Source organism: Pelodiscus sinensis, chromosome 15 (genome assembly GCF_049634645.1).
Source record: "Pelodiscus sinensis isolate JC-2024 chromosome 15, ASM4963464v1, whole genome shotgun sequence".
In the NCBI taxonomy this organism is placed as follows: Eukaryota; Metazoa; Chordata; order Testudines; family Trionychidae; genus Pelodiscus; species Pelodiscus sinensis.
Window position 1 is genome coordinate 30,238,490 of NC_134725.1, and position 24,804 is coordinate 30,263,293.

At 46.2% G+C, this 24,804-nt stretch overlaps 1 protein-coding gene across 28 annotated transcripts in view; it reads left to right on the forward strand.

Annotated features, from left to right (window-relative positions):
- Window positions 1–24,804, forward strand: part of NCOR2 (nuclear receptor corepressor 2) — a 494,549-nt gene that overhangs the window by 220,427 nt on the left and 249,318 nt on the right. For all 28 annotated transcript variants that reach the window (XM_075898492.1, XM_075898501.1, XM_075898496.1 and 25 more), the window contains one exon: window positions 19,442–19,621. In XM_075898492.1, coding sequence (XP_075754607.1) covers window positions 19,442–19,621 — 180 coding nt within the window. The remainder of the gene's footprint in view (window positions 1–19,441; window positions 19,622–24,804) is intronic.

Genomic DNA, 24,804 nt, shown 5'->3' on the forward strand with positions numbered 1-24,804 from the left:
CGTTGTCCCCAAACAACCTAGGAGCCACCCCCATGAGGCCACACCCCACAGCAGCAGGGCTGTGTGAGGGAGGATGGCACAACGCCCTGGGGATGGGGCTTTTCCTCCTCCCCCAGATCCTCCGTCCCTCCAACCGCCCTTATCTGAGGGTCCCCCTTTTCCAGGACACCCCCTACAGCAGGGACTGCAGCCCGAGAGTGCATACCTCCATGAGGAAGGCCCCAACGGTGGACTTCCCCCGTCAAACTGGTTGCCCACCGACCAGTCACTGTCAGGGGTGACAAGCTTCCAGAGAGCTTTCGCGACCCACTTCTCCAGGGGGATGGCAGGCCGCAGGTGTGTGTTGCATTGTCGGGGGACAGGGGCGAGCCAGGCACACAGCTCTAAAAAGGTGGCCTTCTGCATGCAGAAGTTTGAGAGCCACTGTTAGTCGTCCCACTGCTCCATGACCAGCCAGTCCCACCAGTTCAAACTGGTGTCCAGCCTCCAGAAACACGTCTCCACTGTGGGTTGCGGTTGCAAAAGTGTTGCTCCTGCACACAGGGAGAAGGTCTCCAGAATGAGCTGAGTCGAGCTCGTGCAGGGCCAGGAAGGCAGCCAGTACGAAGTGCTGCAGACACTGCAACATGGCCATGTGGGGCCATCACATGCCCAATGGCACCTCCGGCTTCATGGCACAAAGAAAAATGCTGTGGCGTCCAAAAAAGCTGGGCAACCAAAGCAGGCTTTGCAAAAGCTTTGCTGTCACTCGAAGAGATAGCAAGCACGCAGCAGAAGCAGAGAAATAGCTGTTCGGGGGGTCCCTTTAAGCACATGTCTCAGCTAGACTTCGGCACCAGCACTCAGAAGCAACTGGTGACCTAAAGCCCTGCCTAAAATGGTTCTGGGTGGCCTTTATTGCGAGAAAACGTCCAATCAGTCTGATCGAAAAGCAGATCGCTTTTTCGATGCACTTTGGTAGTTTGGATGCTCGCTTGTGGAAGAAATGTTTTCTAAAGATCTCTTCTGGAAAAGCTTCTTCCGAAAGAAGCCTGCTGTCTAGACGTAGCCTGGAGTTGTACCTCTTCAACTATGATTTAAGCCATACAACCTTTGTGTATTGAAAAGCTCTTATAGTAAATGGCATGGTGTATTTTATTATCCACATTGAATTCTTGGTCTATATTGTTTATGACCTTGCTACTTTAATGAGGGCTCATTATCTAGGACACAGCAGATATATGGCGAAATTGTCAACTTTTCTTAATTGTTTCACCTGTGGGAATTTGTCTCCTGTGATAGGGCTTTAAAAACTGTAATTTTTGGTTATATGGTGTGGTGGAAAGATTGTGACAGTGTTATGTTGCATGCAATAAATAGGGCAGGTGTGACTGAAAAACAAGATGGGATATTCAAAGGTGTTTTAGTAAGTTTGGTGTCCAGAGGCCACTCACTTGTGAAGGAATTTGAATTTCTAAGTCCCTTAGGTGTCTTTACAATCCCAGGTGAATGTATAAAATGTCTTTCACTGCCACTTAGCGTTGTAGCACTTAGTTTTTAAAAGTTTTGTATTTATGAGTCATCCCTTAAATTTCACACTAATATGTATTCCCTGTGCTCCCTTGGTTTGGATGTTAATTAAGTCAGCGTTCTGAACTCTTTATAGTAGGCCCTTTGGTGTTAGTGGAAATCAGGACAATTGGATTTTGTTTCTGCCACTAATTTGTTGTGTGACTTGAAACAAGTTGAAAGCTTTGTTCCAAAGAGAGGTTTGATATTTCTCCCAAATATGTGTTATACCTCAGTTTACATCTCTGAATGTTGTATTTAATGCATTCAAAGGTTTCCAAACTTTGCTTTTTTGCTAAAATACATTTTTGATGGCAATTATCAAATAACTGTTCGTGGCAGTGATAGGAGAAATAGAATTTCCCGGTCATCCCTAATTTTGTACTTCTCTTGCATGAATGCTGAAGCTAAATTGTAGTTTGAGTCACTTTGAGATCCCCCGATTAACACTTTGGAGTGATAAACCACTGTTCTTTTGATGGGACTAGCATGGAAATGGGGTCTGTGGCTTAATAATGGCTACATCTGTGAGAAAACTTCTTGAAGTAGACGTTCATAGGCATTATTCACGTCTACAGTCAATGCAAGGCTATCCCCTATTGCATAATCCTGGGTAGGGATGCTAAGATGGCAGGTAATAGAATAGTTGACTCACCGCATGAATTCTTAGCGGTCAGTTGACAATTCTATAATCCCTGGGGCAGGACTGGCAACCTGTGTGCTCAGGCCCCCCTCCCGGGGAGCCCACTGGTACCCTGCACTGCTGTCTGGCACAGGGTACCAGGAGGGAGCTGGTCTGCAAGGAGAGCCAGTTTAAAAATCAGCTGGCCATGCAGACCGGCTGCCTGCTGCCCATGCTGCTGTCTCTGATATGGGGTTTTAAGGCTGCTGGCCCCCTCCCCCCAGCACTGGCTCCCCCCCCATTCCCCGCTGCCTCTAATACTAGGCTTATCGGTTAATCGTATCGTTGACTACATGTTGACATCCCTACTCCTCTGTAGTTTGACCAGGCTGGTTGCAAAATGACTCAAGAAACAGAGCTGCTGTGGAAAAAGTAAAAAACGGACTTTGAAGTTACCAGTCAACACTTCCCACCTAAGAAATCCCCATGGCTCAAATCTGTGTGTTTGGAGGGGTTGCTCTGAATTTGTATTTATTTATGTAATTACAGTAATGAGACAAGGAAGAGAGTATGTGTGTGTGTGGAAACAGGTCACATGTGACCCTGAGATAGCTCTGGGGAAGCATATTGCACATATTTAGACCTGAGAGCGCTGTGGAGGTTTTCAAGGTCCAGTGAAAACAACCGCAGCTTTGAGCCATGGTCATGCTGTTGATGGAAAGTAGGGAAGAGAGTTGCAAGATGAGGTCTCTGCTTTACTTTCGTGCGTCTTTTTCTTCTGGCTGTTTTCCATAACCACTCAGTAAAACTCTCATGTATTCTTCTAGTTACTCATGGAATGTCTAAGATACAGCTGATAAACAGACTTGACTGTAGAATAAATTTATTTATGGAGAGGAAATGGGAGTAGTAGGAAACATCTCAGAAATATTGATCAGTGTTTCCTAGTGGCTTATGATACCTTATGAATTCATAAGTATTGATAGATCCATAGCCCTGAAGGTAAATATTGATGGCCACAAAAGAGTTTTCCTTCAGTTGATAATAAAATCCTGTTTAAATTTACATGAGGATTTTTCTTTAAACAAAAGTGTATTTACTATAAACATAAATGTGCCAAGCGAAGATAAGTGAGTGAACAGTTATGATCCAATGTAGCAGCTGAAAGCAGTTCTTCTGTAAGCCCCAGTTGGAACCAGTCAGAATCTGTAGCCATGGGCTCCCTGCTGTTGGAAATAATGAACAGTACTGTAATATGGATTTCTCTGCTGTGTCAGCTGTCACATGTACCTCTCTCTAGAGATTTAGTCATGCTTGTTAAAGATCCCAACGTTCTTTTGGGATGTCGTTGAATGTTAACGTAGATAGGGGAGGACAATATATGGCCTGTGGATTGGTTCTGGCATGCCAAGCCATTTGATCCAGCCTATGCCCTGACCAGCCATGGCCCCGACCCCAGGCCAATTAAGACCCAAAGGCAGAGGAGTGCATGAAGTCTCCTCCCTGCACCAGGGTCGCGTGGTACCAGAGGGAACTGCCAGCTGGTCAGAATGGCTGGCAGTTCCCTCTAGGTATCGCATGCCCCGGCAGCGCGGGGCCGGGATATTCCACACATTCCCCCACCTCCACGGCAGGGGCCTGGGGGCAGGGGAGTGCGCAAAATCTCCTCCCCCCACTAGGGGTACATGGTGCCTAGAAGGAACCACCCCTTCCTCCTGAGGCCCCCCCCCCTTCTGGAGCAGCCCACTACCACTTCTAAAATTGGTAAAGGGGCCCCCCTACTAATTTATTGCCCACTCCTGACCTACATCCTGGCCAAATTCCAAACTAGATAGTTACATTCATCATTTCAGTTGGAGAAATTCTTATTCTTCACCTTTTACAAAACAACAAACACCTCTTTTGTAGCTATGCAGGCACATGCTCTCTTTTACCCAAGAGAGGGTTGTATTTCAGTTATTACTAGGCAATCTCTATCTGTGGAGGCTAGTTTCTAGTTAGTATAGGAAGTCACTGTGTGGGACCAATTTTCAAACATGGGTAACTCAGTGGGACTTCTAGATCCTGCTTCTACATGCCCAAATTGGCCTTTGTAAATCTAAACAGAACATTTACTCCCCAAAGTTCCATTTTGACTTTCCAAATGCTGGATTTTATTATACTCCTGTTTCCAACATCTGGAAACACACCTTTGGTTCCTCTTTGCGTCCAATTATCCAAATGAGCAATTTGAGTGCTTAGAGGCGTGTTTTGCATAGGATCTTATTTTTTTCCTTTGTACTCTGGGCTGTGCTTTGTAGTAGTGGCAAGTGTTTTCAATCAAGGAAACATAAACCTCAGATGAGGCTTTATGGGAGTGAAATAAACGTGTGTCTGTGTGTAAAGAGAGAGAAACTTGTAGCTGGCAGCAAACTGTTTATCATCTAAAGATGTCAGCCACAGAAGAGGAGAAGCTAGACATGCAAATATTAAAAAACAGTAGAAGTCTGTTTTGTTTATATGCTAAAAATAAAAGGAAGAAATGGTCTCCCTTTGCCATCACCTTGAATTCATTCTCTGTAATCTTGCTGGGTATGATTATGTAAGTGGTACTGTAACTGACTTCCTTATGAGAAGCCCAGCGTGTTTCCCAAACAATTCTGGCTCTGTGAAGCAGATTTACATTGAATTTGTTGCATATGATCAGAAAAAAGGAGCTCAGTTACATTTTTTTTTCTTTTGTGTGCCTTCAGTGCAAGTGAAAGGACACACACACACCAAAAACTAAATTAAATAAATCTTCAGGCTGCAAAGTCAAGCCCCAAACAGAAGGGAAATGACAGTTAAGATTGTCTGGTGATCTTAATTCAGCCTCCTTGTGCATAAGTTTCTCGATAGTCCCTGATCTAAATGCAGAATAATTCTTAATTGCCTCACATTCTCCGTGTTCTCAATACTAGTGTCTGGACTCAGACCTGGAGGAACAATTATAGGGAATGTTTTTCAGACCCCTTCCTGGATGGAACTTGCTCAGTCAAGGAGTGGGAGAATGGAGCATGTGCAGTGTGGTCACATGTAGGAATAACCCGTAGAAGACCCGTGAGCTCAATGGAAGCTTTATGTAAATCTTTCAGGACTTGGCTCATTGTTCTGAGCTGTTTTGAAGCCTATAGGCAGGGTTCAGTGCTGCTTCTGTATTCATCTGGAGTCTTAGAAAGCTCAGGAGCGGCATCTGTTAAGTGTAATAACATGGAATGGCATCTTTGAGCACAAACAAGTTTTGCAAGACCAGATAATATGCATTAGTAAGTGTGTTTAACCATAACACTAACTGCAAGGGTTTACCACCCTCATAAATCTGTGGAGAGGAGGAGGGATGGTCCGCATTTGTTACTTATTTTGCAATTAAATTGCTTCAGGCTGTTTGAAACTTTGGGGAAGTTTCTTGACCTAGTTTTGTGCAAGCTAAAAAATTATTGGGTTATTTTGTACTCTGGCTACATGGAATTTGGCCGGGTTATAGGGAATGGAATTTCATGGGTCTTCTCAAAAATATTTTTTATATATATAAAAATAATCAGTGCTGTCTCTTATGCAGCTTCTGAGTCTTCTGCTTTATTAACTCGCATGAGAATATTTACTATTTAAAGTCCAATTAGTATATTTTTTTAAATCTTTCGCTGCTGCCTTTACATGCCATTGTGTGTGGGAACTTAGGAAAATCGTGTAATCCTTAGATACCTACAGCCTTGAATTTCTTAAACATTCTGATTAGTTTTGCTTGCTAGTGTACTTGCTAATCAACTTTTTATTTTTTTGGTGGTCTGTGGGGGTGTATTATTAAGGCATCATTTACAGTTACTGTACCGTTCTGCGGATATCTTTTTCACTCACTCCTTTCCGACTATATTACTGGCTAGATTACCGTGGTTTTGTAATAACCACTTCTGCCCACCACTAGAAGGCAGTCCTGAAACCAAAGAGTGTAGTTGGATGTCCCACGTCGGTATGGTTTGCCTGATGTTTGGCTGCAGAAACTCTGAACTAGTGCTGCTGTGTTCTCAAGATGTTGCTTTTGGCCAGCATTACATTAACCGCTACCACGAATCAAACACCGTTTGTAGCATGGCCTGCATTTGGATCATTCTAAAAAAGCTAAAGCTGCCTTTAGTTTTACTGCAAAGATACTGTCAACTGGAAAATCCTACGTGTTTAAAAATTATATTTCCCATAAAAAAGATTGTGGTACAGAAAGAGCCAGTAAAATACCAGGTGATGTAAAAACAAAAGAATTTCAATACCCTAATCTGCTTTTCACTGTTATGTTCTTTCATCTCTTTCTGTATTTCCCTCTGCTAGGAAAATATGACCAGCTAGTCAGTTTCATGGTCTATTGTATTCCCTTTGACTCTCTCCGGCTGCATTAGCCCAAATTTGGATTGCAGATGCTTTAGGACAGGGGCCAGCAAGATTCATATCCAGCTCACTGGGCTACCCTGCGAGGAACCTCAGGCACAGAGTGGCTAGCCACTTCTAAGCAGTCCCACATTGTTTTAAGTGGCTGGCTGCTTTGCAGAATCCGGCCAACGGGAGCTGAGAGATTTTGCTAGAGGTGGGGCAGCACGTTAAACCTCCCGCTCACCTGGGGGCCCAGAGCAGAAAGCCACAGCGAGTAGCCAGCCATTTTGAGCAGTCTGTGTGCATGTGTACACTAGGAAATTATTTTGAAATAACTAAATTAGAAATAATAACTCCTGAAATAAAATTGAAATAACATGTCCCCTCTACGTTAGTCCGAGGCAGGCTATGTTATTGTGGATTCACTATATCGACTGAGCGCTCCAGGAAGCACTGGGTGGTAATTACTTCAAATGACTCTGGGGAGTAGTTATTTCAAAATAGCAGCAGTGGAGCATCCACACTGCCACTATTTCGAAATAAAAGTTATTCCTCAAGGAAAGCAGAGGAGTACAGATTTTGAAATAACCAGCCTGTTTTTTAAAATAATGGGCTCCGTAGTGTGGATACTCTGCTTGTTATTTCAAAATAAGGGGAGTTATTTTGAAATAACTCCTTAGTGTGGACCAGGGTTGTGGCTGTGGCAGGCAGGGAGCCTGCCTTGGGGCCCTGCAGGGCTGCTGGCCAGGAGCCGCCTGAGTAAGCCCTTTCAGGCTATAGGTTGCCTCTGACACCATGGCCCTTCCCTCCCTCCAACTCCCTGACCCAGGTCAATATCCGAACCTTCTGCATCCCCTCTTCTCCTCCCCCAGTTCACAATTCCCTTCCTGTATTGATTTTAAGCATGTTTCCTATTGATCTTTTAAATATTTAAATATACATTTGACCTTTTTGGTGTTAAGATTTTTATGAGCTTGCTGTGCACAATCCAGAGGAACAGGCGCTAGATTGGGAATCGGGAGGTCTCGGTTCCCTTCCTTGTCCCTTCTGCCTTCTCTAATACGAAACCAGGGAAAGCGTTTCCTAGCCTTCCTCCTCCTCCATGGAAATCACCACCCTTAAGAGTCCTGGGCTTTCGTACTTACTGTAGCTTTATGGACTTGCACAATGCTTTCCAAACCACAGGTTTTTGGAGATGGCGAGAGAGCAAATAGTGGCTCTGCCCTGTGGCACATTCTCACACTAACTGCATAATGAGGATTTAATTAGTTTGTAGATTAAAGCTGCATTTGATGGATACACAGAACTGAGAGACTCACATGACAGAATAATATCCTCAGATAAAATTGCAGGCAGTCATACCCCTCAGCTCACTGTCTTGATGCCCAGGCTTCCTTCATTTTTAGATCTCAATTTAATTTTGCCCACTGTGGATCTGCCGCAGTCATCATCTGGCTGACCATTGTAACTATTCTCCTTCAAACTGTGGCTGTGCCTGAGATATGCAAGCAGAAGGAATTGGGCGTAGCAGGTCAGAGTTCTAACAAAACTTTGGGTTTAACAAATAAATCAAACTGCGGCTGGGCAATCCCTTAATTTCCTAATTCAGTCCGTCACTACAGCAGGTGAGTGAAGACATTAACAAGACATTCCATGCTGAAGTGACTCATACTCCTGGACTGTTTTTAGTCTACTTATTGTGTAGATGGGTATTTGAGGCAGAGAGCAATCATGACGTGGCTGACCACACATATGAGGCAGTGGTAAAACAACGGTTAAAAACAAGGAGACCTGGCTCCCAGTTCCAAACCTCTTTTGTACCACTAAGCTTTTCCCCCTCTTTTTCAGATGGCCTAGCTTTAATTGACCAGCTGAAAGTAAAGGTTAGAAAGTTTTAATGTGGTGTCCCCTGGGGCTCTGGAATAGTGGCATATTCATTGTCAAGAAAATGCAGGTCCGTGCCAGTCACAGTTTGCTTTGAGGTCTGTGTGAGTAAAGATGTCAACAAGGGCCGCTCTGTGTGTCTTCCACCATGCTTTCATTCTAAATTTTTGCTCATTTATCTCTTACGTTTCCAAGTCCTAGATGCAGTTGTGTCTCTGAAGACAGAGGCCATGCACACTTTGCACTAGCGTATGATTTGCCCTCCATGGAAAGATTTTTTTTAAAACCCCACAAAAAACAAATGCAGCATATTATTGATCTGTTTTCCCCCCCACATGCTCCATTTTCTACCGCAACCTCTTCCTCTTCTCCATTTCTCTTCAGCTCCAGCAGCCGTTTAAAACTTCCCGTTGCCTCACTGATTCTCCATGCTCCAACCCCACCTCCTGTCTATTTAGTATCACTGCATTTGATGCCCAGGACTAACAGCTCCTTTCTTCTTCAGACACTGTCTGGTCAGCCTGCCCATTGAGGCCAGTCAGATTATGACTGTGAGAAGAGGTGTTGTGTCATAGGCATGGTCTACACAGCAAACTTGTGTCACTGTGACTATTTTGCTCAGGGACTGTGGGAAATCCACACTCCTGAGCAATGCAGTTTAACCAGTCTAACTCCTGGTACAGACAGCACTATGTTGATGGAAGCCTTAGCGAGTAGAGGTGGCACTTGGGGGGTGCACTGCCCCTGGGACCCCGCCAAAAATGTAATTGCTAAATGGCGTACCTCTTGAGGTCCCCTCCCTGTTTTTCTCAGTGGCCCTCCCTACACCCCCCTACTCCACAGGCATTCCTCACCTATGGACAGAAGAGCTTCTTGTGTTGACACAGCTATTGTCTCATGTGAAGGTGGGTTAACGGATGCCAATGAGAAGCATAGCTGTAAGTGCAGACAGGCCTTGAGACTTCAGTAAGCAGTTGTTGGAGTTAAGGAATTCCTCGTCTTGTGCTTTGATCTTGTCAGCATATGCACTCTTAAACCACTATAGGATAGTTGGATCAGACCCATCGCAGATGCCAATTAAAGTCAAGTTTAGTTGAATTAAGCCCTGCGTCTACAATTGTCTAGAAACAATGTGCCGTGGCACTCTTCATACAGAACCTTGATTTTAATTAGTGGGACCTTCAGTGAAGAGCTGTATTTTTATTGGTGGTACCTCTGCTTGGAACAATCACATGCAGAATAAAAACCTAGGATCGGTTCTCCTCTCAGATGGAGTCTCTCTCTTGCGTTAATTGTTTTCCTTTATGGCAGCAGCTGTTATTAGCAGGGGAGGCTTTGCATTAATCCTGGCCCCCAGCCCCCGCCCTTGTTCTCCTTGTTATCATACAAATCGCATAATAATAAGGCCAGGGATAAACGGAGCCTACAGTCGCTGTTAGCTGTGTATAAAAACAAATCACATGGAAACAGTATAATTACTGAGAAAATATCGACTAGCGTAATGAAGTAATTGTTTTCTTCCCTCCAGCAGCTTTATTCTAACTTTTAGGGCTGCATGCTGGTTTTGAAGGCCGTGACGACTCATTAATAAGAAGAATTTTACATTTCACACTAGGTTAATTTAAAACCTAGATGTGATATGATCTCACGCATCAGCATTATACAATGCCCGCTTCAGTGGCTTCTTCAGTGTGTCAGGAAGCAGACCATTGTTACCATTTAAAACACGAAAGAGCCTCTCTCTATCAGAGCTTTTGGTTCCTGTGTTGGCTGCAAAGGGTTCCTATTTTGAGGATAAAGTTCACAAATATCTGGCTTCTGATTCAGGATGCTCCATCATAATAGAATTTCTCTCTGCAGCTAGTGAGCACAATCCAACAGTCTTTGGCTTGCAGGAGTATCTCCCTCTTCTCTGGATGCTTTGAGCTGTCATGTAGCAGTAGGGAAGAGGCAGGGATAACATTGGAGTAAGGAAAAGGCAATCCTAATCCTAAACAGTGTTCCATCTAAGCTGCTGGGCAGAACAGCTTCACAGGTGATAAATCAGCCCTGCTCAGTAAGTCAGTTCCCTGCAGGGAGCCCTGAGCCTCTAACGAGGCAGGGCTGATTATTCACCTGTGACGCTGTGCTACTGCACAGTTTAGAGCAATGTTTCTTAAACTTCTTAAGACCCAGGAACACCAAACAATATTTTTTTATGAGGAACACCAAGGATTTTTTGTGGGGGGGGGGAGGGGGAAAGGTCGGTGGAAAAATGGGTTGGGGGGAAAGTTATTGAGGAAAAAAAAGGGTCGAGGGAAAGTTTTGGTTTTTTGTTTTTTTCCTCAATAAATGGTTGCCTGCCCCTTTAAGGACAGCCATTTTGAATTCGGTTGTTCTCCGTGTCACACCTCCGACTGCCTCGCAGCACATTGGTGTGCTGCGGAGCACAGTTTAAGAAACACTGGCTTAGAGGGATCACTGATCTTAAGGTGAATGGGAGACTCCTAACTGTTTTATCCCCTCCCATGATTTTGGGGGCAAGTTGATAATTGGCATGTATCTTCAAAGGGCATGTCGCTTTGTGTGCCCATCCTGTTCTCCTTTTTGGCTTCTGAAAACCTGCTTTCTTCTCTGCCCTGGTAATTGCCAGGAAATAGGTTACAGTGGGTTTCAGTCAGGACCATCCTTAGGATTTCTGGGGCCCTACGCAGTACTATTCAACCGGTGACCTTCTCCCTGACTACAGTCCTGGGAGAGGATGATCATTTTTTAGAGATGTGGTTCTATAATGTTGAGCAGCACACTAATGCAATATTTTTAAAGCAAATTTTAAACTAAGGTCCTGTCAACTAACAAAGTATATTCGGAATCTGATAGTATCTGGGGGGTGGGGGAGGCTGGCAAATGCCTGTTAAATGGCTTCATTATCACTTGAATGGCTCTTTCACAGGTTCAGTGTTCTGCTAATAGCTCTGGCAGGCTTTTTCACTTTTAACTTCACTAGATCCTCTCCAGTCTGTGGACAGCTCGGGTGGAAGAGATGGGTGGATGGACTTTAAGATCCAGTGGAGCCCCAAATTTTGGGTGGTCTTCACAGCTGCATTCTGCTTATGAGTAAGGATGATGCTGGGTTCAGTGTTACCACATTCTGCTATTTGCCTTTTGTGCTCCAAGATCAGTCTCTGCCACAAGCATGAATGTTGAAGCCATATAATGTTGGGCTGAATTGTTTTCCTTATATGTCCCTTCTCTCTTTTAAGCGTTCCAAACAACCTTATTCTGTACCTATTCATGATGGCTGTGTCTACACTGGGCCACTTATTCCGGAAAATCAGCCGCTTTTCCGGAATAAGCTGCGAGCTGTCTACACTGGCCCTTGAATTTCCGGAAAAGCAACGACGCTCTACTGTACAAAATCAGCCGCTATTCCGGAAAAACTATTCTGCTCCCGCTCGGGCATAAGTCCTTATTCCGGAACACTGTTCTGGAAAAGGGCCAGTGTAGACAGCCCAGTAGTCTTTTCCGGAAAAAAGCCCTGATCGCAAATATGGCGATCGGGGCTCTTTTCCGGAAAAGCACGTCTACATTGGCCACAGACGCTTTTCCGGAAAAAGGGCTTTTCCGGAAAAGCAGCCTGCCAATGTAGACGCTCCTTTTCCAGAAAAACTGAAAACGGAATAGTATTCCGTTTTAAGCATTTCCGGAAATTCATGCCAGTGTAGACACAGCCAACAAGATAGTAGCATGTGTGCAAAATAACAGGCAAATTCTCATTGTGACAAAGAACCAAAAGTAGGAAAACTGTCTGTTCCAGACCTAGCAATCACTGTGTATAACAAGTGCTGCTGTAAGAACCTCTGAGCGGCATTTTATGCATCCTGTTATGGGAATTTAAAAATAGAACAAGTTGATTAAGTCACCCAGTCCAGGTCTCTGACAGCACAGGATTGCTCCCAGCAGTATCAACTATATCAAAAGAGCAGAAGCTTCAGGAGGTAGCCAACCGAATTAGTCTGTATAGAAAAAAACAACAAATGGTCTGGTAGCACTTTATAGACTAACAGAACATGTAGGTGGTATCATGAAAGCTTATGATCCCATCTGCATGTTCTGTTTGTCTATAAAGTGCTACCAGACCATTTGTTATCAAAAGAGCACTGGGCCTTCCTTCCTTGACTGAGTGAAGCACAAAAGTGTTTTAAATTCAGAACCTGCAACTCTGGAATGCACAGTACAGTACACTTCATCCTGGGAGGTAATCAGATGTCCCTTCCCAGGAAGAGAGCTAACGGTGGAGATTGGAGTCCATGTCGGGGATTCAGGTGCCGACAGCGTGCTGTTATTTAACCTGCTTTGAAAGTCCAGCCTTTGCTAGTTGACTGTGGCAGGCAGTTTCGTCACTGTCTTTTCATATGCACCTGGTTTTTGTGCTTAGGAATAAGGGTTTCTTTGTGAAACGAGAGTGCAGCTCCCAAAATCTCATTATCAGGTGTGAGTTTCCCAAGAGACTTCTGCATTCATTTCCTTTCTCCCGTGTCCTCGTTGCCTGTGTGTCTCTGTCTCTGTGCATGTGTCTGCGAAAAAGGCAATTACCTGTTTTGAAAAGGCCTCCGAGCGCTGCTGATGTAATGTGAGATGATGGTACTTTTATGAAAGGTAGCGAGCGCTCTGCCATTCTTTCTGCTCCACTCTAAAATTGCTTCTGTTTCACAGTCTGCAAGGTGAAAATATGACTAGGTAGTGGAAACAGAGTCTCTGACTGTATTACAAAAAGGGCTTTAATCTTTTCAAAGTTCCTTACTTTGGTATATTGCCAATAGTGTCACTTTGTGGTTTTATACTTTTATAGTTAGATTATCTCCCTCTCTCTCAACCCATGAAATTGTGGACTCAAATGACTTCTGTTGAATCGCTCACCCACACACCATCATCATACAATTTTCTTCCCACTCCTACTGTCCCATAGGCTTGAACAAACCACATACGGCATGCTATTAAATCTTTCTGTTGATTCCTCTGTCTTTGGAATGGAGAGCATGGAGAAGGTTTAGCAGTTACCTCCAAGGAAAGACAGTATAAATCTAGTGAGACAGAAATTCACTGTTTTTCCTTCTCAATATGTGTTTAATCAGGCGTGGGAAAAATATGGCCCCCATATCGGGTCTGGCCCACCAAGCTTCGGATCCACCCTACAGCCTGCCTGGACCCTCAGGCAGGCTTCTTGCCTGCCACAGCCTCAGGCTGCTCAAAGTGCTGCTGGGGCCATGTGCCTCTAGGCGCTGTCTGCCCTTGCTGGAAAACTGGCCAATGGAAGCTGGGATGACTGTGCTGGGGGCAGGGGGAGCACACAAAGTTTCTCCCCCATACACATTCCTCCTCCAGGACCCTGAACCACCTCCCTGCACTTCAGTTTCCTGGCCTAGGTCATAATCCACTGCATCCAACCCCGAGGCCAGAATCCTCTCCTGCACCCATATCCCCATCCCGCTCCTGCACCCCAATTCCCTGCCCCAAATCATAACTCAGACCCTCTGTGCTCCCTTCCCGTTCCCCAGGCCAGAGCTCTCTCCTGCACCCATATGCCCTCTCAGACCCTGCACCCCATTCCCATTCCCCAGATCACAACCCCCTCCTTCACCCAAACTTGTTCTCAGACCCCGTACTCTCTCCTGCACCCCTATGCCCTACTCCAGGCTCCCTTCTGCACCTAGTCTCTGGCTCAGATCCCATGCCCCCTCCATAGAAAAGAGCAGCACTTGACCACTTACCAAAATCTTGGAGTGGCCCCCCCCATCAAAAATTATTGCCCACCCCTGTGTATAATGTTTGTGGGAGTGACATGTGGAGTGAAATTCTTCAGGTGTCTTTGTAGTATTGCTTCACTCTAAGAAATGGAAAACCCTATCATGTGATAGTAAGAAAAATGGGGGTAGGGGATAGAATATAAATATCCAGATGGTTACCTGCTTTACCTTCACGATGGCAGAAGCAGGTGCATCACTGACGGGCCAAGACACCTTTAAATCTGTTAGTCTTACTGGAATAAGGTTCAGGTTCAGAAAAAGGCAACAAAAATGACTAGGAGTTTGGAATGAGTCCCATGTGAAGAGAGATTAAAAATACTTGGACTTCTCATCTTAGAAAACAGGAAACTAAGGGGGATATGATAGAGGTCTATAAGATCATGACTAGTGTGGAATAAGTGAATAAGGAAGAGTTATTTACTTATTCCCACTGTGTAAGAACTAGGGATCACCAAACAAAATTAATAGGCAGCAGGTTTAAAACAAACAAAATGAAGTTTTTCTTCACTGAGTGTACAGTCAACCTGTGGAACTCCTTTCCAGAGGATGTGATGAAGACTAGGACTCTAAGGGCTTCATTTACATTTAAATGGCTGCTGCGCTGAGCCGACAAAGAGCTGATCAGCTGTTTGTCGGCTCAGCACGCTAGTCTGGACGCTCCCGCGCCGACCTGAAAGCCCTCTATCGACCTCCCCGTTATGCCTCGTAGGATGAAGTTTACCGGGGAGGTCGATAAAGGGCTTTCATGTTGGCAGGGGAGTGTCCAGACTAGCACGCTGAGCCAACAAACAGCTGATCAGCTGTTTGTCGGCTCAGCGCGGCAGCCATTTAAATTTAAATGAAGCCGTGATTATTTAAATCGCGGCTTCATTTCCCTTTGCCAAACAAACAAATCTATATGGCTCCGTCGACGGAGCCATGTAGTTTAGACGTACCCTAACAGGGTTCAAAAAAGAGCTAGATAGATTCATGGAGGTTAGGCCGGGATAGGCAAATGTTGTCCCTAACCGCTGTCTGTCTGTAAATGGGTGATAATGCCAGAAGAGGATGATGCTCAGGAAGAGTATTGACTGTGCTACTTCAGTTCTTTTCAGTGGCTGGAAAAGAGCATGGCTTTCCAGCCTTTGTGGCAACTTCTTCCCTTTTCTATCTTTTGCTCTGGCTGAGCAAAATAAGATGATGATTCCTTTAGAGAATCGTACTGAATATCTGTCGAAGAGTCAACAAACTTTGTTTTCTGGGAGGCTAGCAGAGTGAAACCCGCTTGTAACTGTGTGAAACTAGAGTATAAGCAGTGTGAAACTTCATTTGAAGTGTGAAAATCCCTTGAATTATATTAGAGTGACCACAGGAAGACTTGAAGATGTGGCATTGTGGTGCATGCATGCTCTATTTGTAAGACTGCTTGGTGACTTCAAAAAGCAGGGGTAGAGATTGCCCGCTGCAGCCACACCTCCCAGGGAGCAGATATTAATTAAATGATGAACTATACTGTCTTTAAGGTGGTACCCTTTATTACCCTCACATCAATTCTAGAAGGTTTCGCCATGAGTCATGATGTCAGAGCCAGAACAATTCATAGCACTTAACTAGCTCAGAGGACTTTCACCATCTCAGCAGAATGTCACATTCTTCTGTTGGAGCCTTGGGCCCAGCTAGCTGCAGTCTGATTTCACATCATCGGCCCTGGGGCCTCCCAAAGGAGGAAACAACCCTCAAGTACAAGTAGTAAGTTAATGAATAGCCCACCTGTCATTGGCCTGGGTGGGAAGCTAGCCTGGCACGCCTCCACAGACCGCAAAGAGATAGGGAGGAAAGAATGAAAAGCACCAGTTGGTGCTGTAGAACAATGGCTGCCTTGTTTCCAGGCTGCTGTAATAAAGGTGCAAAGCTGTGAGAGCTTTTGTGCTTGCTTTTTTTTTTATTTAATGTTTTCTCAGAGCAGCTGAGGGGTGAGTATTGAGCCATTTGTGGTTTAAAGTTACAAACGAAACCATTTTTACTTCCCCCATTTCCATCCTGGAGGAGGGGAGGAATCCATCCCACTGCAAAATAAATGAACCGATCAACTTAATTACGACGTCCTGTAGGTGCTGAATGGGAGTACAAAGCATTAGGCCAGAATAGGTGATTGTGCTGGGATTCTGTGGGATCTCACCGCTAAACAGGGTCAGGGCTGGGAGACATTCAGGAAGCCGTGGGGATCTCTGGGGATGCCGGGAGCCAGCATGGAAGCAGTGGCTCCACAGGGTGATGGTAGGTGCCTTGCTGCAGGAGCCGTGCTGTCTTTCAAATAAGACATACAGTTGAGACCCTGATGGGTCGTTACTATTGATGCTATTTGTAAGGTAGGAGTGTTAACTTCAGTGTCCTGCCAGTTCGGATAAATCTGCTCTTGGCTGTTGAAATTCCTCTGGCTATTTCAGGCCTTGATACTCAAGCCCTTGCTATGGGTGCAGCAAGGTGCTCAAGGGTTCTGGGCTCCAGTGCATATGAAAGAGGAGATTATGTGTAGAGCAGTAAGGGGCAACCTAAGCTAGTGAGGGGGCTGCATGAGTGGCCTTCCTTCCTCTCATTGGGCTACAGTATTGTCCTAACCAGGACAGTCTCCCAGGATAGGGTAAATTCGGTGCTTGCGCACCTAGAATTTGCAGGGTGTGCTAGTTGCACAGTAGCAGCACTTTTACTGGATGCAGAGGGAGCACACGGCTGTCCCAGTCAACGTTGTGTGCAAGCAGCATGCAGCTCGCTATGCATGCCTTGGCTTTACATGCGTGTCACTTTAGTAGGAAAAAAAACCATGTGCTCGAAAACCAGCAGAATGTAGCAATGTTGTACATGGACAACAATAAATAAAATGTCTGGTGGGCCATACAGAAAACCACAGTGGGTGGTATGTGGCCCTCGGGGTGCATGTTGCCCACCACTGGTACAGAGCCCTGTCCGCATCTGTATCTGTAAAACTAGATATCCATGGATATCTGCCTCCACATCTGCAGATACAGATACGGGCAGATATAAAGTGGATATTCTCAGACTTGCAGGGATCTGGTTTTGTGTGCAAGAAGATGTTACAGTTAAGAGCAAGATAGAAGAAACCCGTGTGCTGAGTTACACTTGCATTGGAATAAGCTGGTGCTCACGTCCAGTCCTAAGTAACTTCTGACATTGCCATGTACTGTGCTTCAGCCCAGAGGCGGCTTCATTTCAGTGTTGGGTGAACAGATCCCTATGCCAGGTTTGTAGGTCAATAGTCACATTTTGAGACCTTTAGGGTGGAAGTGCTGAACAATGGTGATGTGAAAGGTTAACCAGTAAATCCAAAAGCATCACCCATTCCAATTAATTGGTAACGGATTGGGGCTGGAGCAACTCCCCACCTGCCATGGATAGGGGCAGCTCCAGCGGTGCAGGGGCCCACTGTGGACAAGGGCTGCTGTCACCTGAAGCAGCCTCTGTCCGATGGGGAGCCTGGGCTTGCCAGGGACTAGGGCTGCTCTGCTGGGATCTGGGAGCTGGCAGCAGTTCCAGCTGTGCTAGAGCAGTCCCTTGCCCAGATCACACTTACTTGGATAACTGGTTAAAAGATAGATTGACCTACCATTTAACCGGTTATCCAATTAACTGGGATTTTACATCCCTACTGTACAAAAGCAGGTTTATTTTTCTACAAGTATCTGGGGATGTTGGCAAATGAGTAGCAATTAAACCATGGCTTTGCTTGTGAGAAATCAAAAGTGCTGAGCATTTTGATCTTTTCCCCAGAGTGGTTCCTCCCTCACATCAACCCCATCCTAGTGAGAGCTGTGCTTTGAAACTTTTAGGCTACATTGCCCCAGGAAGTTTCTTTTTTAAAGAGTGTCCTTCACCTGAGAACTTCTACAAACAGCATTTGCTTTTGAACCTGTAGACAGACACTTTCTGTTAGCGCCACCTCTTTTATCTAACCTAGTCTCCTCTGCATCATCGCATTTTTCTTAATTATCTGGCACCCAGTACCTGAGCAGTTCCACAAATTAACAAGAACTTGAAAGTGCCCCCACCCCTCTGAGATTTCTCTCTTTCCTCTCCAGGAGGCTTCTGAAATTCCTTTAGAACAACTTGAGCCTGTGTGTGACTCTCTTTCTTCCTCAATTCAGCTGTTGGGACTATTGTCCTGTTAAGTTGGTGTCCCTATCTCTGGTTGTCAGAGGCTGGAAATGGGTGACAGGGGAGGGATCATTTGATGATTCCATGTTCTGTTCATTCCCTCTGGGGCACTTGGCGTTGGCCACTGTCAGGAGACAGGATACTGGGCTAAATGATCATTTGGTCTGGCCCAGTGTTGCCATTCTTATGTTATTACATTTTGCTATAGTCTGCAATTATTTTTCAGTAAAGCTCTGTCCCTACCCATCAGGAGTTTGACCTGTGAAGCTGGTGGTTGTATGGTTTTGGTGAGGAGTGATGGCCATGAGTGGTTGGTAAAAGTGGCAGGGGAAGGCAACACCTTCCCAAACCGTCTGGCTGGCCCTCCCTCACTCTGTCTCCAGGCTTCCCCATTCAGCGCAGCTCTCCCAGTCTCCTGGGGATGCCGGGGTTTCAGCCTTGCGCTGCCACCCTTCTCTCTGCCTCACTGAGGCTGAGACAGAGGCAGGATGTCGCCCCACGCTTATCTGCCTGCCTACTCTCCCCATAGTCTGGAAGGGCTGGGGCTGCACGTCGCCTGTCCTTTCCATATTCGGGGAAGCAGGACTGTGTGCTGACCATCCTGGGGGGCGGGAAGGCCACGGGCACCCATGCTTGGGAAGGCCTGCCCCTCAGTGAGGGGCATACTTGAGCCATGGATGGCAAGGGCAGGGTCTTGAAAGGAAGGGACAGTGCTGGAGGTTTGCCATCTCAGCCCTAGATTCACCCACCACCCATAGTGACAGCTGAAGGGGCTTACTGTCCCAGTGTCCAGGGGCCTTTGTGGGTTAAGTAGTGTGCAGGGCCAAAAAGGTGAGGGCCACCTGGAAACTCCCTGGAGTTTAACTTGCTGTTCTGTGGGGAGCCAGGGAGTTGGTGGCATCTGTGTGATGTGGCGAGCATTGCTTAATATAGCAGGTTCTATGAAGTGGCCATGTTAAAGAACAGGAAAGTGACCAGGGAAATCGGCATCTGCAGTGTGAGATGAAGGTATGTGAGGGGATAGTGCTAAATTCTCCTGAGAACTGATTGATCGGATTGTCCTTACTTTCCTCAGGATCGAGGCCTGACAGGCAAGCTGGAACCCGTGTCTCCAGTCAGCCCTGCCCACCCGGACTCGGAATTGGATCTGTTGCCATCCAGGCTTTCGAAGGAGGAGCTGATCCAGAACATGGACCGTGTGGATCGGGAAATCACCATGGTCGAACAGCAGATTTCGAAGCTGAAAAAGAAACAGGTAAGATGGCCTTGCAGAGAGAACTGCACATCTGTCAGCACCTCTTTGCTTCTTATAATGGCATCCCTCTAGGCACATGCTGCCTCCCGCAGAGTAGTGCACAGCTCTACTGATGGCGGCAATTGCAGCAGCTACTATACATAAAGCACAGGCAACAGCTAGCTCTTTAGCCATTGTGTTGCCTAAGCTCAAGGGTGGCCTGTGAGCCTAAGCAGACGAGGCAGTTGTCTAGGGCGCCGCCGGCCTAGGGCACCCTATGATGACATCATGGGGCGCCCGGGTACCCGATGATGACAACACGGCCATTGACAGCCGTGCAGGTGGGGGGTGCCAATTGCGCCTTTCGCCTGGGGCACCAGCTGCTGCAGCCGGCTTTGGGCTGCCTAAGCTGCCCCTAGAGAGCTGGCTGGCCCTTCCGCACTGTTGTTACGATTTATACTGCATTTGCTCAAATCCCTATCCATGAGGACCAAACAGTGTAAATAGAGAAGACTGACAAAGGGTGAGATAAAAATGAGGAGCAGATCTGGCAATTGATCCCAGGTCCTCAAATCCTGTGTCTTATAATCACAAGACCACAGCTGTCCCATGGAAGAGTGCAGGGTCTGAGGCAACCCCCTCCTCGCTGTGGGCCACACCCCACCTATTCCCAAAGCCTTCCCTCTGCTCCACCCCGAGCAATGCAGCCTGGGTGTTTTTTGGGGAGGGGGGAGAGACAAGCACAGTAGCAGCAGTGGTCGCTCCCCTCCCCCCCACTCTGGTGGTGAGAGCTGCAATGACCCAATAGCTTTCTCCCTGCAACACCCTCCCGGCCCACTGTGCCTGCTCTCCATGGTGTTGGGAAGTGGAGCACTCTGAGGCAGCCACCTCGAACTGTCCTCTGGATGGGGCGGCTCTGCACAAGACCTTCTCTCCTCCCAGTTAGATTCCTCCACTGGTAAGGCTGCTGGAGCAGTGCTCTGGGCAGTGCAAAGAAGGGAATTGTTAAGAAACAATGCTTTTGTGCTCAACTTGTAAATCTTTAAAGGTCGAGTTCAGCACTGGGGTATTTCCACTGGAGTCTCAGGAGGGGATTAGCTCCTCAGCAATGCCCTGGCCATTTAAAACTCCATTTGTTCAGTCCAGGGAAGCCCCCTCGATTGCATGATGTGGGCTATTTGTGGTGGTCCTGCCTTTGGCGGTCTCTGTTCCAGGAAATAGCTGCCTGGCGTACTTGGTAGTTCTGTAATCAGCATGTTCCCTTGCTGCCCTGTCCTCCCTCTTTCCCTGGTGTGTGTGTCCCAGCAGGAAGCTACAATACCAAGATCTCTTTTTGTACCTTGAAAACCGACCTGGCGCTTTGTGCGTTGAAGTGATAGAGCAGCCCTGCACAAGTGGCAGGTGTAGGAATACAACTCTCTGCTTTTTGTGATCTAACCTGCTGCACTTTCGTGAGTGTTACTCTGTTTGCTTCTCTCAGGGGTCATGTAGATGTAACTGAGGGCTCTGAGTCAACTGAGGGGATTCGTATCTGGTTGCCATTAGGGATGTAAAATCTGATTTAATTAGTTAACCAGCTAAACATTATGTTCAACTGGTTAATTGTTTAAACAGGACAGGCAAGGGCTGTTCTGGCTAGGCTGGAGAGCCCGTGCCCCTGAAGGGCCCCGAGCAGCCCGCTGCCCACAGAAGATGGACTGATCCAGCCTCCACCGGTTAATCATAACCAATAAACCATTTACATCCCTAGTTGCCATCCACTCCCACTGCTGGGCCTTGGGTACTTTGTGTACCACTATTCTAGTTCTCACAGTAAGGGTCTGGCCCTAGAGACTGTAGTAGCTGGACACATGATAGCCTTTAATATACATATCCTCCTTACAGAAATAATTGTTCATTTTACAGATGAGCCTCATAAGGCTAAGTGAGTTGCCCAGGATCGCACAAAGTGTCTGTGGCAGAGTAGGGACTGAAACCTTCTGTCTCCTAAATCTTAGACTAGTGCCCTGTCACTGCACCATCATTTTTGGCTACATAGCAGAGCACTGCCCTGTAGACTCCACCAGCACATCTCAAGTTTATTGTTGCTATGCAGATTACCATAACTCCATTAAGAGTTTAACATGACAAAAGCACAGTGGCGGCCTGTTTTTTTATAAGGGTTTTTCAATACCTAAAGCAAAGCAGTTCTCTTTGTGTCTCCCTCTTACCAGTTGTTACTTCCCATGCGTCAGGAAACTCTGTAATGCCTGCTGATGACTGTTAATCCCAACCCGCCCCAGAGATGAGCCAGCTTTGCTGATGTGCATGTGCCCTGGAATATATGAATTAAGGAGGCGGTATAATTGGGCTGTCATTCTGAATGAAAAACTGGCCTATTACCATGCTCCTAGAGGGAAAACAAGCGGCTGATGTTCCTCCCAAGTTCTGCAGAAATGACACAAAAAGGGAATAATGAGTGTAATGAAACAACCAAAGAGACTCCTCTCATTTCGCACGCACACACTCACTCACACACCCATTCACACACGTTCTCAGCAGCCGGGGCTGTAGCTGGCACAGAACCAAACTCTCTAATATCTTTAATTCAAGCCTATCCTGAAAGCCCCTTTCTGTTATGAATCGAGCTTGTTTTTGCTTAACAGATGCCTCCCCTATCCCCCTTGTAAGTTGAATGGGGGCAGTTTGATTTCGGTTTTAAATAGCATGGTGTAATTAACCCCAGACACCTGTTTTCAGATGATTTCCCTACAGAGGTATCAAAGGGGTTGGGAGGGGGAGGGGAAGAGAAGGGAGCCAAGAGGACTAAAAATCAGCTGTGATACCAGGTGACACAAATGGCCCCAGAGCTGCCTTTTCATTGGTGCAGTTGGAATATCTGGAGCATTTGAACCCACAGAGTTTCCCCTGACTCCCATGGCTGAAGGGGCCAGATGCAACTGGTCTGGGGAGAATCCAGGAGGCCCACCAGCCACATAGCCTCCCACCTCCCAGCCCAGGGAAAGGGTAGGACAGCCTCCCTCTGTCCCTGCTCTGCACATCAGAGAAGTTGGAAGAGAAGGCACAAGAATGGTCTAGGAGTTTTCTGATTGCCTGATCCTGCTGCTTTTTTTTGCCTGCTTCGCCTTCAGACCTGCCCAAGCTGGCTGCAGTGCAGCAGTGTGCCCCAGGTACCGCCCCATTTTTGCGGAGGGTGGCTCTTCTCTGGCGGTGCTGCCTCTTCGCACCAGTTTCAGGAAAGAAGCTGTCAGTTGGCACCAAGCCCCTGCTCCAGGCAGCTCCTGAAGGACGTTTGGTTCAGCAGCCTTGACTCAGCAGCAATGTTCGTCCCCTGGTCAGTTTTCAGTAAAGGGGGATTTAACCTGTCCAGTACAATAGGGTCTAATTCGTTAGCACCTTGTTGCTCCTTAAGCCACCTGGCTTTACCAAGGGCTCAGGCATTCCAGGCATGTACAAGTCTGGCTACAAGTGAAGCCCGGCTGGGAAGGTTGACTTGTTTTCTAGTGGAAAGTCAGTCTTAGGTCAGGGTGATTCTGGGAAAGTAAATCCAGTTTGGAGATATTCTGTGGGGAATACACAGTAGTTGTTGAGGCCTGTAGCCTCTAAGGGTGTGTCTACACAGCAAAGTTATTTCGGAATAACGGACGCTATTCTGAGATAACTATGTGTCTACACAGCAATTCCATTATTTCGAAATAATTTCAAAATAACGGATGGCTTATTCTGACTTCTGTAAACCTCATTCTATGAGGAATAATGCTTATTCCAAAATATCTATTTGAAAGTAAGGCATGTGTAGATGCTCCACTTCTGCTATTTCGAAATGGCCCCTCCCCAGAACCATTCTAAGTTATTCCTCCTGGGGCTCTAAATTGAGATAGGACGTCTGCATTAGGGAAGCGACTAATTTTGAGACTTCCCTGCAGTGTAGACGTGCTATTTCGAAATAAACTGTTTTGAAATAACTATTCCAGAATAGCTTATTCCGAAATAACTGTGCAATGTAGATGTAGCCTAACAGATCTATAATCTGGCTTTTCCAGTGCTTCTGGGTACTCACAGATTGAAGTTAAGGGAACTGCAGGTACTTAGCACCTTTCAAATCCAGGTCAGTTCTTTCCTCCTGGAAAGAAAAGACTGTTGTTGTTTGCATGTTTTCTCCCCAACATTGATTTTATAAATCCTCTGCAAATGCTCAGTTTAGTTATAAAGGTGACTGCTGACATCTAAATCCCTTCTCCCTTTTCTCTGCCTGTGGTTCTGTTGCTTAGTGGTTAGTTACTGATATTGACAAAGGCCTTCCCTGTCCTTTAGAAAGTTTGGACATCTGCCCTTTTAGGATACACTGCAAGAGAACATATTTTGCAGAGTTCCCTGTAAGCTGGGCACTTGTGCGGTATCTCAGGAGAGATTCCAATGCCACCCAGCTGAGTAGCAGAGCACCCACCGCTAGGTTCTGTGTTTCTGAGTGTGGTGCACATTCCCACATGCAATAAAAATTATTCTTCACATGAGTGGAAAAAATCTACACATAGATGGAAAAGATTTGAGAGGTTTGGGGGGAAACGAGAGCACAGAAAAGTCCCTGTCTGTAATACTTTAAGAACCTTTGGCCCATCTGGGCTTCTGAACCATTGTCTTTTAAAGCATGTGAGAGAGAGGGCGTAAGAGAGAGAACGAAAGATATTAGCCAGATCTTCCTTGAGCAAACAGTAGAGCAGCAGGGGACTTGTATGAAACCCTTATGTCTTAATACATTTTCCCTCTGTCCTTGTGAGGTCTTCTAGAGATAATTAAATACATTTGTACTCAAAACCCGTGTGCGCACACACACATACACACACACACACAGAGCGAGAGAGGGAGCACAGCAACAGTGTCTCCTTGGTAATTCCAAAAATAGTGATGAAGGCTCTTGCTGGCAGGAGGGGTTCTGATCAAGGAAAGTTTGCAGCAGTGCAGGAGCCTTTCTTTCCTGAAATCCAAAGCACAAATGAGCTTCTTTGTCCATTGGCACCTCCCCAGTTAGCTGCATACATGTGCCATTTCTGTTTCCTATGTCTTAAATGTCTTTCACGTCTCCAACTAGCCTTCCCTTTTATGAAAATAACAGATGCTCTCCAGGCAGTTCTAGCTCTAGACCAAAGAAAGACAGTGTTTCTCTGGGATTGTCTTTCTTTGCAAAAAGCTTTCAAAGCTGCCAC